This window comes from Ictalurus punctatus, chromosome 24, assembly GCF_001660625.3.
Source record: "Ictalurus punctatus breed USDA103 chromosome 24, Coco_2.0, whole genome shotgun sequence".
Lineage (NCBI taxonomy): Eukaryota > Metazoa > Chordata > Actinopteri > Siluriformes > Ictaluridae > Ictalurus > Ictalurus punctatus.
In genome coordinates this window covers 897,843-915,342 of record NC_030439.2, presented here as the reverse complement: position 1 = coordinate 915,342, position 17,500 = coordinate 897,843, and the positions used below count along the sequence as shown (strand labels likewise).

The window sequence follows — 17,500 nt, the reverse complement described above, 5'->3', positions numbered from 1 at the left end:
TGTGTGAGTGAGAGATCCTCGGTGAGGGGAGTTCCAGGTGTTTCCCGACGGGACTGCCTCGCTCCGGGGGAATCCGGTTCAGCTGCAACCCCGCCAACATCAGCCTGCCGCTCGGCGCTCCGCTCTGTAAACAGGTAGACCGAGTGTGTGTGGGAGGGAGTTTATACACGAAGCGAATTTCTTTACATCCACTTTTATATCTGGACAGAAGTGCTTGTGGGTTTGTGTGTAAGAAAACAGAAAAAAAGCTTTATTTATACAGCAGGTATATGGTGATTACTGTCATGACGTTTGTTTGTATGATATGAAGCTTTTGTTTGTATATCTGCTTGTCTTTTGGGAAGTCGGAGATCTGCGCGCGTTCTCTGTAAAGCGAACAGTGTTGTTGATCAGCTCAGTCCTCGTGAATCACCTCTGATTGTTCTCAGAGATAAGAGTCTTAGCAGGCTTGCCTTTCTAGCCCACAGTGGTGCCTTCAGTCCTACGTTGTTGATGTTTGACACTGATACCGCTGATTGTATTAGTAATTAGTGACGTGTTTTTTTTCTCTCTCTAGTAAGTCAGTGTTTTTGTCGCTGTTCTGTAGCTTCGTTACTGCTGTCGCTGCAGTGTTCATGCTCCTATGAGAATCAGACCAATTAATACCACCTATAGGTGTTATTAATTAACAACACGGGTTGTGCTGATTATTAATAACACGGGTGAAAAGAACCCAGTATTTTATATGATTGAATTTTGAGTGTGTTTGTGTGATTTCAGAGGTGGCTGGCTTGCATCGGAGGTAAGATTCGTGTATCGGTGATAAACAATCAGGCGAAAACTACCTGTCATGAGCTTCTTCTAAAGAGTCGTGATGGATCTGGTTGCTTTTCTGCATTGTATTTCAGAAAAGATCTCCAGTATTGCATTAACACCTACAGAGCTCCAGTAACTCTTACAGCGCTCACTGGGGTCCGTCTGCACTCACATTTCATCGCTGTAAATACTGACGTAATGCTGGGGATTTTAGCCGTGTTCGATTGTGTTGATGTTCTTTGAATAAAAGCGAAACGACCCGGCAGCACATCATAGAATGCAAGAAACCAGGAAGTGTCTCATTCTGTGCATTTCTTTCCAGTCCTTCCCGTGACTTGAGGGAAAATCCTGCAACTTGGACAGGCAGGTCCTGCAGTGCAGGGCTACAACACAAACGCACACACACACACACACACACACACACACACACACACACACACACACACACACACACACACACACAGTCTCTCTCTCTCTCTCTCTCTCTCTCTCTCTCTCTCTCTCTCTCTCTCTCGGGGGTGCTGGGTGAGTCATTGGGTTGATGGAAAGTTGATGCATAAGATCACCAGTTACATCACATTCAGAGAGAGCTGAGGATCGACCTGGTCTTCAATACACACTCGAACCAGTTTAACTTCTTCCTGTGGTTAGGACTGAAGCGTTTCTTTTCCATCAGGAAGGTGCATTAAGATTAGCTGTTTTCGGGAAGGTGGTGGTTAGTGCTGTAATTGTAAGTGTGGATTAGTAGATGTGCAGTGTATTTTGCACAAAATTCACAGAGAACTTGAGATATTTTTTTTTTCTTGACTTAAACAAGTGCATGAGATGGCATAACTGTTATTTCCTTTTGAAGTGGGACGTTAGGGGGTGTAAGTTGAGGGGGTTGATTAATTTCAGCAACCTGAGATATGCCACATAACAAGGAACGCCACTTGTTTCAAATTTAGTGAACGTCAGCCATCTTTTTGCCAATGGAAAGATGCTTGGGAAAGAGTTGGGGTGGGGGTGGAGGGGTAATGGGAGGGGGGGGAATAACATTTCGAAATTGTTAATGAGTGCAGAATGAATAATTAGACGCTTACAGAGGAAGACCAACCGTAAAATTAATACGTGACTAAAACTATGAATCATGCACAATGGTTTTTTTTTTTTTTTTTTTGTGTGTGTTTTTTTCCCCTCCCGCCAGTCTATACTGGCGTACCCTTCCATAACCCCAAAATAATAAACTTATAAAAACCTAAAGGGCACAGAGGAAGCCGCGTGAGGATCATTCCTGGCATCATAGTTTCAATCCCGGTTAAAGACCAACTGTAGGAGAATGAAGGAGGGAGAGGTTGAGGAAGAGATGACGGAAGCAGAGATTAAAAATAACGCATGAACGCAATGGAATTGGAGTGGGTAGAAGGAGAAAGAGGAGAGAGCAAGAGATAGTGAGAGCTAAGGTGCAAGAGAAGCTGAAGATGAAGGTACAGTGTGGGGGAGGTAAAGATGGAAAGAAGAAAGGAGGGAGGGATGGAGAGAGAGGGAAAGAGCTGTCGTTATACACGCTCACAGTGGGTGTTGAATTACATAATGCGCCCCAGTTGGGCTCCAACCGACGCAGGGAAATGCCAAAAAAACCTACAGCTACAAGAATATTTTTTATATATATATATATATATATATATATATATATATATATATATATATATATATATATATATATATATAAAATATCTATCTAGGGTTAGAACCAGAGACATATGTTCACCTGTACATGCTTGGCCATGGACAGCGTCCAGTCCCCTGTGGCTTCACTGTGAAAGTTTGAGACGCGGAGATGCCATTGTAACTTCTGCAGCCGATAATAAGCTTTCTTTAATTGTCACTTCTACAAGAATGGAACCGGTCTGTTGGACATGGACACAGTTTAAGTCCAGCTGGTTGCACTGGTTTGTGATTTGATGGGGATGTACAGTGACGTATGACTTGTTGTGCCAGCAAGCATCAACCCTCCTCCTCCAGGATACCAATGCAACTGGATTTCTGACTTTCATTGACCACTTAAAGCTCATGTTCATGAGCGCTGAAAGCCTTTAGAATAATAACAAGTCCAGGCACATGTCCAGCGATATCTGCTGTTCAGTTCCAGTGAATAAGAGTCTCTAAAGGAAGTACATTGCATGTTGTGAAATTCGAGCTCGCTTTGTGCACAGGGGCATTGTCGTGCTGGAACAGGTTTGGGCCTCTTGGATCCCGTGACGGGAAATTGTAATGCTACTGCATACAAAGATGTTCTGTATATTGTGTGGGAACTGTTCAGAGAATTTTATATGTCTTTAGCTTGGCAGTGCTGGGGCCTGAACCCCCGACCTTCTGATCAGTAACGCAGAGCCTTAACCACCAAGCCCCCACTGTATCCTCAGCTACTTATATTCTTGTCCACATTCCACACACGTGTGATCAGTCTCTACCTCATTATGATATTCTGTAACGATCTAAACTGCTTTTTATACACAGCATAATTAGGGCAAATGGCAGGATTCTGTGAATGAACACTAAATGGTATAATGAGCTCGTGGGGGTTTGGGGTGTTCCCTCGATGCACGTCTTCTCATGAGTTCCTCTCACTCGTCATTTGTCACCTTCCAGTACACGCTGCTGTCGCAGGTCTCTGTCATACTGCCGCAACCTAATGATATCACCATGGGTGGGCAAAACGTTCACGTTATTGAGAGCTAGTCGCGTTCTCACGTCAGTCAGGCGACGTGCAGAGAGCTTATTGTGTGTTCCTGTGTGTGAGGACGCTGTTTTGCACATGCATCACTCGTGTCTAGTGGAGAGCTGGAGAACATAAAAGTGTTTAAGGTGTTAATTGCCACATGCTGTATTTAGACATGTGCCCACTTGTCAACAAAAGAGACAGGTGGCACAGTTAAGGCCATTCTCACGCCCACGTCAGTGTGTTGTAACTGGTCTGGATTTAGTTGGAAAATGATTTACCTGGAAGATTCCAGCAAATCAGGAAGTGTGGCTTGGCAAGCAGGAACACGAACCGTGCACATCATGTTTTGATGCAAGGGCAGATGTGGATGCTGAAGGAAAATAAAGAGGAGGAATTTTTAAATGCTAGTGTGCAGTTTAATCATTTCAAAATCCCAATAATTTTCTCCATTCGGTTCTGAAACTTTATTTAATCGTTAGTCATTACATTTTTGCTTGCATCATCAGCGTAGTTAATATTTGTTCTAATAACAGGTTAAGTATTGTGCCATGGAGGCTTAGATCTCGATCACATTAAAAGTCTACAATGCACTTACTCTGTTGTTTTACTGTGAATAATAAAAACTAAATTACCTCGTGGTTATCAGATTTGATTTTAATCTAAAGAGTTTATATTCACTTACAATAAACACGTAATTATAAAGAGTTAACTTGAGTTTGCGATCTGTATTAGACTTTAGATACTTACCTTTTATGGACGCCACAAAAAGACCAGTCATTCATATGCAGTCTAAGAAGTACAAATATTGAATATAAAGAGTCGTTTTATATTAAAATATTCTTTTGATTATACATTTAGAAACCGTCCCAAAAGTTGTATTGAATGAATAAAGTCTGACTTGGGGATGATGGTCGACTGAAAAGTAAGGAGCTCCTTAGCGATGCCTGAGCTGCCATTTTAATCAGAAATAGCGTTCCACAGCCTCTTTCTCAGGAATGGGAATTCCGAGTGTCATTTAAAAGCTACCCAAGAGCTCTTATTAACCTTTATAATGTTGTAGTGCAACCATATCATCTGTGATGTGTGTCCGTCATTGTGATCCAGAGCGATCAGGCCCAGCATGCGTCCTGTGTATTTGAACTCTGTGGGTTACGCAGATTGGGACCTCTGCTGTTCAAACAGTGCAGTTGTATTAGATGCGATATTAAAAGACTGCTGATTCCCATTTAATTAAATTCACATTGATTCACATTAAATTCCATTAGATGGCACATTTCAATGATGCAATTCATCACATTAATATTGTGTCACCATGCAGCATCACATCCTCACCACAAGATGTGATTAAAGTGTAGACTTTCAGCTTTAATTCGGTTGGTTTAATGGAAGTAAATGTGTTAACCGTTTAGGAATTACAGCCATTTTTACAGAGTCCCTCCATTTTCACAGGGTCAAAAGTAATTGGACAGGTGACTGATAAGCCTTTTCCTCATTATTTCATGACGCAGTTATGAGATAAAAGGTCTGGAGTTGATTCCGAGTGATGAATTTGCATTTGGTAGCTGTTCATGGGAACTCTCAATGTGTGGTCCAAAAAGTTGTGGGTGCAGGTGAAGGAGGCCATCATTGGGCTGAAAAAAACAAAACAGACCCACCAGAGAGAGATAGGAGAAACTTTAGGAGTGGCCAAATCGACAATCTGGTACATTCTTTAAAAGAAGGAGCGCACTGGCGAGCTCAGCAACACCGAAAGGTCTGGAAGATCACGGAAGACAATTAAAGTGGACGATGGCAGAATTCTTTCCTTGTTGAAGAAAAACCCCTTCAGAACATCTAGCCAAGTGAAGAAGACTCTGGAGGAGGTAGGAGTATCATTGATGTAAGAATCAGTGAATGTAAATGCAAACGATTTACCTCAGGATGTAAATCACTGGTAACACTCAAGTACAGAAATGCCTAAAACTCTTTAAAAAAACAAAAGCTGATCAGTTCTGAAACAAGATTCATTTCACAGAGGAAACCGAGATGAACTTGCACCAGAATGATGGGTAGAGAAGGGCTCATGATCCCTCATCATCTGTCAATCATGGTGGAGGAAGTGTTATGGCATGGGCATGTACGGCTTCCTATGGAACTGAGTCACTGGTGTTTATTGATTGGATAATGACCCAAAACCTACCACAAAAGCAATCCAAAAGCTTTTTAAGGAGAATAAATTAAATGTTCTTGAATGTCTGATGACCTCAACCCGATTGAGCTGCTTTTCACTTACTGAAGATAAAAGTGAAGGCAGAAAGACCCTTGAACACGCAGCAGCTGAAGGTGGCCACAGTAAAGGCTTGGCAAAGCATCTCAGCATTTGGTTCCAGTTTTCAGTAATTGATTGCAAAGAATTTGCATCCAAGTATTGAAAATATCCCTAATATTTATGATTGTCAGTTTGTCCAATTACCTTTGAGGCTGTGAAAATGGAGGGACTCTTAAATAAATAAATAAATAAATAAATAAATAAATAAATGGCTGTAATTTCTAAACGGTTACTGCGATATTTTTGTTAAACCCCTTGAATTAAAGCTGAAAGTCTACACTTCAATCACATATTGACTGCTTCATTGCCCCCATCCAGACTTTTTTGAGACGTTGTGGCCATGAAATTCAAAAATGACCGGTACATTTCCTCAGTTTAAACATTTGATATGTTTTCTATCTTCTATCGTGAATAGTATATGAGTTTATGAGATTTGCAAATTATTGCAGTCTGTTTTTATTGACATTTTACACAGCACCGCAACTTTTTGGAATTGGGGTTGTAAACGGACACCTAGATGGTATCATGCAGATCACCAACTGAGGGGAATGCCTATTGTTTTTAACACTATGGGATAACATTATTTGTGATACATATTCAAAGACATTCATACGATTTCACTGTCACACTGCCTGAACTGAATACGGTAGATGATGTGGTAATTCTATGAAATGGTGCACCAGTCAAATCCGAGTCTTCACGCTTGCTGGTTTCATCCATTTAAGTATGGTTGTGCTGATCTTGCTGCGCAGGACGATTAATTCTTCTCACTATGGAGAGGGCTGCAGAATGAACTGCACCATCATTATACAACAACAGTTAGTTAGATGTTTGATATATATACATTTTGTTCTGGAAAACCCTATTCAGCTGCCTCGTGGTTACACAAAGAGAATTAAAACGACTCGCTAAATATTTTTAAACCAGGTTCCAAAAAGTCAACGATTTCATCTTGTGACATTCTGATTCAAATCATCTCCAAGGTCTCCAGTCTTTCCTCTATATAGTAATGTATTCCAGATTGTGATGAGTGGCATCTCCTTTTTCAGTGGAATGAATTACCCATGTTGCCTATTCCAGCTGTACTGTCAAAGAGACCCAGGGCCTTTCGACAAGGGGAGGTGAATCAACATTACCTCAGGGCTATTTGAATGTGGCTTTTCTGTTCCTTTGATGCGTTCACAATGACAGCTGCATTTGACACGATGGCTGCCGCGAGATTGAGACAGGGACGGATCGTCATAGAGAGCATTGCTGACAGGAAATGGTAATAAAGGAAAGTCTGGTTTCTTGAGTGTTTCTTTTACTCCATTCCTGTTTCCTGAGTTCACGTTCAGATTTACAGGTTCAGATGCACACCCCTAGAGTGAGACTAGAGGGAATATGGTGGCTGCTGTGATGCCTATGCATATGCCAATCAGCCATAACATTAAACCCACTGAGATGGGAATTGAATAGCATTGATTATCTCGTTACAGTGGCACCTATTGAGTGGTGGGGTATATTAGACAGCAAGGGAACAGTTGGTTCTCGAAGTTGATGTGTTTGTGATGGAAGCAGGAAAAATGGGAAAGCATAAAGATCTGAGTGAATTTGACGTCTAGCCAAATTGTCATGGCTAGACGACTGGGCCAGAGCTTCTCCAAAACGGCAGGTGTTGTGGGGTGTTTCCGGTATGCAGGGGTTAGTACCTACCAAAAGTGGTCCAAGGAAGGACAAGCGGTGAACTGGCAACAGGGTCATGTGCTCCCAAGGCTCACTGATGCGCGTGAGGAGAGAAGGCTATCCCGTCTGGTCCGATACCACAGAAGATGGCTCGTGTGTAAGGCCATTCTGCTCTTGGCTGTGAGGAGCAGAAGTTTTACAGCGCTGAATGAACAGATGAACTGTTGATGTGTGAATTGTAAATCGATAACTTGGACACTTCTGTTCAACACCGAAGTCACATTTTTAAACCCGTTAATCCCAGTTTCTTTAATTGTGTCCTCGGTTGAAAATTCGGGCCTAATTTATATCCTAAACCTCTGTGTTTGAGTTGTGTTGGAACTTTAATCACAAACTCACCACTGAGTAGTGATCGTTACACCATACATCCATTAAAGGCAATCTTGTTAAGTTGTCTAATTAGGATAAGTCTCAGATTAGGCTTTATCTGTTTCCAACCCACAGAGTAACTCTTATAGTTACCGTTCTAGTGAAGTGTGTTCGGCAGGAAGCTGAAGTGTGTGTGGATAAGGAATTCCTTATCCACTGAATACTTCAGGGTTGGTGTTATTTTAGTCCTTTTCCACTATGACGGACTGCTGTAGCGTAGTTCAGCCCTGTCTATCTACCTCCACTAAAAAAAACTAGTGTTGTGTAACAGATCCTTATTTACGTACTCTTCTAGAGCATTATTGAGCACCAACACCCACCAGATTTCCTACTAGTTAGTGTTTGAATTTTAAAAACCTTCCCTGTGGCTTCAAACCTCTTGAAAGCTCTGTTTTGTGTCCGAGCTTTCTGGATTTTCTAGATTAGTAAATATTTTTGAAGGTAAAGTCAGAGTTTTTCAGTTTGCGACGCAGCTCATGATGAACTGTGGAACGTTTTAAAGAGATACAGCGAGAGCTCATCGTTGTGTTTAACGTCACTGTGCATGAACACCTGAGGGACAGGGATGTTTTGGCTCCGACGTGTCGTTTAGTGGATGTCGCTTTTAAAATTTCCGGATATGCAGCGAGGGTGTGAGAACGAGGACACGCCACATTTGCATTGCTGAAGTAGAAAGTGGCTTTTTTAGCTTTTGGCTAACAGACCATGTGCATAATGCAAACCACCAGTGAGAGACTGAGAGAGAAAATAAACCTTAGCTTCAGGGAAAGGGAAGTCTACTCTTTTGGCCTGTTGTTACTTGTGTGTGTGTGTATGTGTGTGTGTGTGTGTGTGTGTGTGTGTGTGTGTGTGTGTGTGTGTGTGCGCGTACATCTGGGATTGCCTGCTGTAAAGTGCCAATCAATGACCACACACACAGATGCTGTTTGTGTTTGAATCTAGTGGTCATTTCTCAGACTGAGAGTGGGGAAAGGTACTTTTTGAGATGTTTAAGATTAGCTTTGAAACATCTTGATACCTGAGAGGAGGTGAAGAAATACGGTTCAGCCAACTTTATTTTTCTTTCCATACTTTCCATAATAATATACACCCCATGGAAATGGTTGGCTTATATATATATATATATATATATATATATATATATATATATATATATATATATATATATATATATATATATATATATATATATATATATAAATAATTTGGACAAGCAAACATATGATCCTCTTTGAAACAGTGTCTATTAATAAAGTTGAGGTACTTGAACAAACCCACAAGGAAAATTTGCTATTTCAATCATTTATTCAACAGAAATATCAATAGATGTGATATTCTTCTGTGAAAAAGTAAGTACACCCTTGGCCTGAGAAGCTAGTATCGCCCCCTTTAGCAGAAATAACTTCCTGTAGGTATTCTGCATAATCGTCCACCAGGCTTACTGGAATTTTTGACCACTCTTACATGCAATATTCTTTCAGTCGTAAGATGTTTGAGTGTTTTCTTGCATGCTCTGCACATCCCCCCACAACATTTCAATGGGATTCAAATCCAGGTTTTGACTCGGCCGTTCCATAACCCTCCATTTCTTCTTTTTGAGCCGTTCCTTGTTGGATTTGCTCGTGTGCTTAGGATCATTATCCTGTTGAAAGGTCCACTTTCAGTTCAACTTTCAGACAGATGGCCTCACATTATCCCCAAGCACTCTTTGATATGATGCAGAATTCATAGTTGAAATAATGAATGCAAGCTGTCCAGTCCTTGAGGCAGTGAAGCAACCCAAACCATAGCATTTCCACCACCGTGCTTCACAGTTGGTATGAGGTGCTTCTCCTGAAAAGCTGTCTTTGGTCTGCACCAAACATGTCTGCTGTTACTGTGGCCAAACAACTCTATCTCCGATTCGTCTGTCCAGAGCACATTATTCCACAAGGCCTGGTCTTTGCCTGTATGCTCATTGGCAAACTGTAGTCTTGCAAAGGCTTTTTCATGACACGCCTCCCATGCAGGTCAAATTTACAATCGCTTTCTGATTGTAGAAGCATGCACTTTAACACCAACAGCTGAAAGACTTACTAGCAGATCCTATGATGAAATTTTGAGGTTCTTGGAGGCTTCTTTTTGCATCAGATGGTCCGATCTTGGCCTGAACTTGCTGGGACGATCAGTCCTGGACAAACTGACAGTCATTTGAAATCTGCACCACTTGTAGATGATTTTCCTTACAGTGGAATGATGTGTTTCAAATAATTCAGAGATCTTTTTAAACCTCTTGCCAGACTCATAGGCCTTACAGAACTCTTTAGATCTTGGCATGATGACACCACACACCTCAATAACAAAGGGAACACCAGACACTAGATATGAGAGGAGTTTAAATAAGACCGGTTCCACCTGCACTCCCTAAGCAGGTTCTAATCACTGGAAACTGATCTTTAACACCTGATTCTAATTGGACTTACTTTTTCCATGTGACTGATCTGTTTGTTTTATTTTTTGCTCATTTAAATTGTGAAAATTACTCCAGAATGTCAGATTTATGTGTCATTTGATAGACTGTATCACCTTTATTAATAGGCACTGTTTCAAAGAGTGGATCAAATGTGGATCCAAAAGTGGGGTGTACTTATTTTTTCACATGACTGCAAATACATATTATTAAAAAATATCAAAGTATTAAAAGTTTTCACCAGTTACCTGGCCTGGTCTGAACTGTGTGAATCTTGAGAAGTTTACTGTTTTGGACTAGACACATGGTTATCAGTGCAAGAAGTGTGTGAGTGTGTGAGTGTGTGAGTGTGTGAGTGTGTGAGTGTGTGAGTGTGTGAGTGTGTGAGTGTTACATCCAAGTTTGTAATGTTTTATTTGGTGTATTTGGGTTTACTTATCTCATCCATGGTATAGATGTATGCTTGTTCTCTGTATTGGTCTTCCAAATAGTTCCACTTTTGCTCATCAGTCCACATTATCCCAAGAGGCTTTGCAGGTCATCACGGTGTTTATTTATTTATTTTTTTGGTAAATGTGATTAGTCTTTATGGTCCTCTTGGTTAGCGGTGGTTTTCGCCTTGCACCTCTCTCATGGAAACCATTTTTTCCCGGTCTCTTTCTGATGGTGGAATCATGAACACTGACCTGTGAGGTGGAGGTCAAAGGGAACTTGGGAATGTTCGACTGCAGTGAAGTATTACACCGTATGTGCTTCTTGTTTTTGTTAGTGGTCATATTTGTGTGTAGTTTCTTTAATCTAACAGAAAGCACGTGTGACTTATAAGCCTCCAGTCTGAATATAAATGGATGGGAATCTACAGTATGTTAGCTAACAGGTTGCATTAATGAAACACACATTGGGTATGAAGCGGTATGACGTGCCTGGCTGAACGACAACACCGCATGAGCAGCGAGCACAGGAACAGTATGGTGGTAAACAGGAATCCGTGGGTTGAGAAGCACTCTCCTTGATCATTTCTCAGCCACGTGTTGTTAAGGGTAAATTAATAATTGACTATGACAAGTTTTAGTCGCTCCAGTAGAGCAGGCGTTTGATGAATAATTCATCCGAGTGACCCATTCAAAGAACTTTCTCTGGAACTTGGAATTCATTCATAAACCACCTTTTAAGACTTAAGAGGTCCTAAACAAGGGAGAAAGTCACCGATGCAGCTTTAAACATGAAGAGAGGGGACTACTGCGTGCTGCTTCCTGCAGCCCTTATACTCACTCACATGCTTATGGTGTGTGCGTGTGTGCGTGCACCCGAAAATGTTGACCGGCTACGAACCAAAAGTATGGAAAGTCAGTGATTCTTTACAGTTTCAATAATTTTCTCATTGGGTCATTTTGCAAAAAAGTTTCATTATTGAGCCAAAATCTAAACTGGGGACGTGTGTGTGTGTGTGTGTGTGTGTGTGTGTGTGTGTGTGTATAAAATAAATAAATAAATAAAAAGCAGCACGGTTTTGGTGCCAAAAGATCAGATATTCGAGTTCTCAGTCAGAAAATCTATTAAAATTAATTTCAGCAAGGAATGTGGAATGGAAAAATACTGCGATATTGTGTTAGATTATCGTTCTATATTCTAAAGAAAGCACATGATCGTCTCACACTCACACGCACACTTTTTCCTGTGAAAGCAATCCTTTCTTCATTACCATACATTATTAAACATTGCCTTGGGCGTTAAATAATGGTCTTGCTTTCTGCGCACGTGTGAAAAGGGGATTCCATCCCCTCCACGCAGTTTCACAATCCTCTGCAGAACTGCAGTGAGGGCTGGGTCTGCTCGACTGTAGTGCTCTTTGTGTTTTGTCTGAAGTCTGAAGAGCCTGGGCAGTGAAAGTCCCCCAACATCACGCAGCACTGCAGTGATCAGACCTGTTTCCTGCATTATTTCCCTCTTGCACAGTCACAAATACTTCAAATTGACCAAGAAGCATGAAGTTAGCATGTTCAAGCACACAGGTGTGTTATTTTTGATAATGAAAAAGAGAGTGAGAGAGAGACGTGGTGTGGTGCAGTGCGAGGATCGTGATGGACCGTGTAATAGAACCACTAACCAGCTGTAGATGTTATTATTCTCGGATTGATCTTGTGAGAGTATGCTTGTGCGTCCAACAGTAACGAGGGAGAAGGCGTTTGTTCACTGGACTTCTGGGAAAGCCATGTTCCCTAAAGGGTTCACCGAGTCTTGGCTCCATCCAGTGTTTTTGCTCTGCTTGCTCATGAAGGTCAACCTTGGGGAACTGCAGCTGCACTGGAAGCTCTGCTTCATAAGCTTATCTTTATCCCATTCTTTCCATTCCAGACAGAAGTGGAGTGTTTTACACGTATCCCTTCTCGCTTTTGATCGATTTAATATACGAAATGTCCAAAAGCGCGAGAGCGATTTGTAGTCTGGGAACACCGAGGTCTGCTGCAAAACATAAAATCATCTAACGAACATGGTACAATTCACATCAAAATGAATGAAGCCTGTGTGTTGAAGAAAATCTCAGCCATGATCTCCTGTTCCCATTTCCACGTCACTGAACGATGCCTGGAGTACTGTTTTGGCTCCGTTAATGGCGGTGTGTATAGCTGGGATGTACTGAGACAAGATGAAGGTTCTGCTTTCGTCTGTAATAGAGGGAAATTACAGTCTGCAGATCACTATATAAACCTGTAAAAACACACACACACACACACACACACACACACACACACACACACCCGTTTGTGTGAGAGAAACTTCTTGCTTGCTCAACCGTTGCTGTACATCCCCTAACATCAGCTGCGATGCCTACTGACGCCTCTACGCTCCATCTGTGTGTGCGCATGCTCCAATTATAGAAGCAGTCACATTCAGTACGCTATAACAATACATATTACCAGACAAATTGCTTAAACCTTTAGCCCTCTATTATGCAGCTTGTCCAAACATGCCACAGGAATAAGATAACAGGAACAAAGCCATGCGTCTGGAGTGAATAGGTCAAATTCTCGGCCGCTGGTGTGGGCAGGACTCAGAAAATTGATAGAAGTGTTGACTTTACATTTGTAATGATTATATGTAATAAAATCATGTGATACCATGTAATAATAATTACCGCAGTGAGTCCTAAGGCCCAAGACTTTCAGAAAACCGAGGAAGTTGGATTTAATGCTCGTCCCTCGTAAGGGCGTGGCCGTAGCAGTATATCAATATGACTGTACAGTGTGATGAGGAATTTTGAAACAATCTTCTCCTATTACTTGTTTGATAATGGTTTATGTAAAGGCTAACCACTTAGCGTGTGTTTTTTAAAAACGTCTAGGCAACATTTCTAACAGTAAATGTTTATCAACAGGGGGGACAGAAAAGCAAGCTAGCTACAGAATCCAGGGCTCGATCTGCTGTGATATGGATACGGTCATCCTGATTACCTGTTCGAATAGGCCATTCCTTTAAGGCGAAATCGAACCAGCCTAGTTACTTATTTATTATTGATTTGTATTATATTTCTATATTTATGTGTTGCGCAGTTATCCTGCTGTGCATTTTTCATGTCGTCATCCCCAGTACCTGTGGTGTTATTGCTGCCTCTTCCTTGTCTTGTCAGTTTTTGCACTATTAAGACAGATGGAGCCATTTTTAAATAGAGAGTGTTTAATACAGTAACGTACGCATTCAGTGAAACCTGCACGAGGTTGTACAGGACGACTGGAAACCAAAGGATAAAGAAAGGCAGTGACTGTCGACAAAATGGTGGCTGTGTGAAATGAAGTGAAGCTCTGCTCCATGCTGCACCCACACTCCTTGCACTTGGAGTCATTAAAAAAAAAAAAAAAAAAGCCAAACGCGGTGCACATCTTTTAGCCAGGAGCTCATTAGCACACACTGGCAGGTAACGATGCGGCTACAGATTTGGTGAACAGGTGCATTTGTAATTCTTGGTTTGTTCCACGTGTTGCCAGTGATCACATTTTGCATATACAGCCACTTCCCACCACCCAAAATATGAAACTGTTAGTTTTATCCAGTGTTTCAATAATGGAATAAATGCTTCTTAGTGTTTAGATTACATTAAATAAACATTTGGCTGTACCAGTGAAGAGTAGGTGGCTCAGAGACAGGGAGAGACAGACTATTCCTACACTATAGTGTGCTACAGTTAAAAAAACACACCAAAAAACAACAACAATTATTTTGGGGATTATATATGCATCTCTTATAAAATACTGTCCTTTCTAAAATTACCACAGGGCATAAAATTGCACGTTATTCTCTGTTTATAACTCATTCGTTGGTCGGTTGCGGTGGATCCCGAGCTGATGGGATTTCAGTCCATCACAGAGCGCCATGCACACACAATCTCACACGTTTGTTCAGTACTTTAGCATGGCCAATCCACCCATCATGATTTTGGGTGGTTGGAGAAAACCCATGCGGTCACGTGGAGAACATTTCAAACCTCCACGCAGACTGTGACCCGAGCGCAGGAGCGATGGCTCGATATTTAGTTGTAATTTTTTGTTGTAATATGTCATTTTTCCTTTAGGTAGTGTTAACAGCAAGCGTTTGACGCGATGCTTAAACTAGACAGCGATTTCTAATTAGCTTATTCAAACGCACCTGGATTATACTTTACCGTGAACTTGTCATCTGAGCTGTAGTGTAAACTTGGGACACAGCAGTAATATAGTCTGCTTATGTTTCACTTCTTGTTTCATTCTTATGTTACTTTTAGTAACTTCCTGCACCAGACCCAGTTTTTGCCCCTGGATCTGAAGCAGAATCGCAGCATCTGGAGCCCACAATCGTGGCATGTTGTTACTGTAAATCTATTATGTATTTCTACAGCAGCTGCATTTGCATTTCAGGTTGTGCTGAGTAGGCATGACTAAATGATGACTGTGTTTGCTGGAAATGAAGCTGGAACTCTTCACCACTCACAACACCATATAAAAACATGCTCCTGCTATAAAAAAAACAAAACATGGCTGACTTTGTTCCTCTGATCATGGTAGTGCTCCATCAGTTACTGCTGTGGTGTATAGTATATAAGGGAAAATATGAACAGTGCTTCTAATAACCTGTGTGTGTGATTAGGCCCACACCACATTGGGATAGATGAGATACACTATAAGGGAATGAATCTACTCTGAATCCATAATTCTGGATTCTAACTATTCAGCTTTAAAGGTTCCTTCTGTGCTACAAAGGGATGGATGAGTGAGGAATTTATGATGTTTTGAAGGATTTAGGTTTTTGGTCTCTGGAAAGGAGGACAGGAGGCAGGCAGATAAACACAGAGCTTTGCTGGTCCACTCAGTACAGCGTGGGTCCTGGTTACTGCGTATATTGTTTAATCAGATATGACATGGTGGTTTCAACTTGGGGGAGGGGGGCTGTTGGGGGCTGTTGGGGCATGTTGGACTTATGTCATGTAAAAAGTGTTCATGGAGCAGGGGGTTGTGGTTGAGCAAGAGAAACAGAAGGGTGTGACTGCAAAACACTCACGGTGACATCATCCACCAAGCTCGGCCATGGCCCGCTTTCTTCTCTCCTTCTCGCATGTCTTCTCGGCATTGGGAAACCTAAAACACCACACAACATCCTAACCGTGTACACGGGCTCAGTCTGACACACGCTTACACTGGAGATGTCTGAGGAATCTTCAAAACTAGAACGTTTCTTTCCAATGCTGGCACATTCTGTTTCCTTTTGTTCATATAGTGTATATTTAGCACATAGTGTGTGTGTGTGTGTGTGTGTGTGTGTATGTGAGAGAGATAAATAACATCATGTTATCAACTTATAACACTAAACACACACAGTTTATTACGCATTCATGAAAGTGGTCAAAAGTGCCTTTGCTGTCCTGTTTCTCTTTGTAATGTGTATCTCATGAAATTGTAAGCTAATGGTCATCACCGGTGTCGGGGATTATTATTAGTGCTGTTATGGGTTTTTGAACAGTTCAGTGCAGAATCACTTAAAGACGCATCATCCAGCTGAGGTGTGGTGATTGCTGTGGTTCCTGACTGCACAGCTGTAATATGACACAGCTGTAAAACACCTCCCCGACTTTCCTTGCTGTTAATGCTCATGTTCCTGTCTGTTTTTTTCTTTTCTTCCTGTAAGGCAAAATGTTCTGGACGATTAAATCGTTTATCGCAATATTTTACAATGGAAAATCACAATCAGGGACCAAAAAATATCGCACAAGCCTAACGAAGGCAGTTCATTCAAAGCATTACACCTTGCCTGGCTCTCTAAGTGATAAACAGTTATCTGTTTGATTTATTATTTAAAACTTCATTCAGATTGTTCTTACATACCTGTCCAGGAGCAGTGTCACTAATCCCACATCCAGCTTCCTCCTCTTCACCAGTAAGACATTGGTGGAGTCCAAAAAAAAAAAAAAGTGGTGTGCTGTAAGGGATAAGTTTCAAATGTTCCAAAATGATATTTTTTCCCTTTTTTTTTTTTTTTTTTTTTTGTGTCGCAGACAAGATTGAGGAGGCACAGAAGGAGCTGAAAGAGCCCAGAGGTCCTCAGAAAGGTAATACTCACTCTTCCTCCATTACAGCAATTGTAAATGGGAAGTGTGTTTTACAATAGACACTGGGTGTACCTGTATGCAGGTTGCAAGTCAAGCTGTGCTTATTTCCAGATTCACCTCAATTAGCAGCCAAATGTTTCTTTTAAATGTCAGTTAAACAACAAAACGAAACCTCTCAGATGTATTAGCTTCCTGCGATTAGTCTGTCATTACTGACTGTTGCACAGTGCATGTCTTCATGTAGACAAAGCCTCCAAATATTTCCCCCCTGTGCTTGAGTTACCCCTAACCACCCCGCTGGCTTCGTGGAAAAAAGTAATGAGTGCCATCCCTATGCTGGATATACAACAATGCCTCATGGTGTGTGTGTGTGTGTGTGTGTGTGTGTGTGTGTGTGTGTGTGTGTGTGTGTGTGTGTGTGTGTGTGTGTGTGGGTTCGTTGGCTGGAAGGGGCACATTGGAGCTTCTGGAGAGCTCGAGTGTTGCCTTCCAGCTGTGGCTGCCACAACTGGCCTCTGTGTACAGTAGACAAGTATTTGGACCTGGAGGTATCTTGCTGACCAAATCTCTGGGGAC

General features: G+C 41.5%; 1 protein-coding gene across 8 annotated transcripts in view; it reads left to right on the top strand.

Annotated features, from left to right (window-relative positions):
* The window catches only part of hivep1 (HIVEP zinc finger 1), a 62,165-nt gene that overhangs the window by 19,857 nt on the left and 24,808 nt on the right, over positions 1 to 17,500 (top strand). For 6 of the 8 annotated variants that reach the window (XR_008393349.1, XM_053675087.1, XM_017455197.3 and 3 more), the window contains exon 3: positions 16,871 to 16,924. The exons of 1 other annotated variant lie outside the window; for it this stretch is intronic. Coding sequence is in view for 5 of the 7 variants with exons in the window: in XM_053675087.1 (XP_053531062.1) it covers positions 16,871 to 16,924 (54 nt within the window). In the remaining 2 variants the exon portion in view is untranslated. Of the gene's footprint in view, positions 135 to 16,870; positions 16,925 to 17,500 lie in introns of all 8 variants that reach the window. One more of the 8 variants, XM_017455203.3, reaches the window with a different exon arrangement.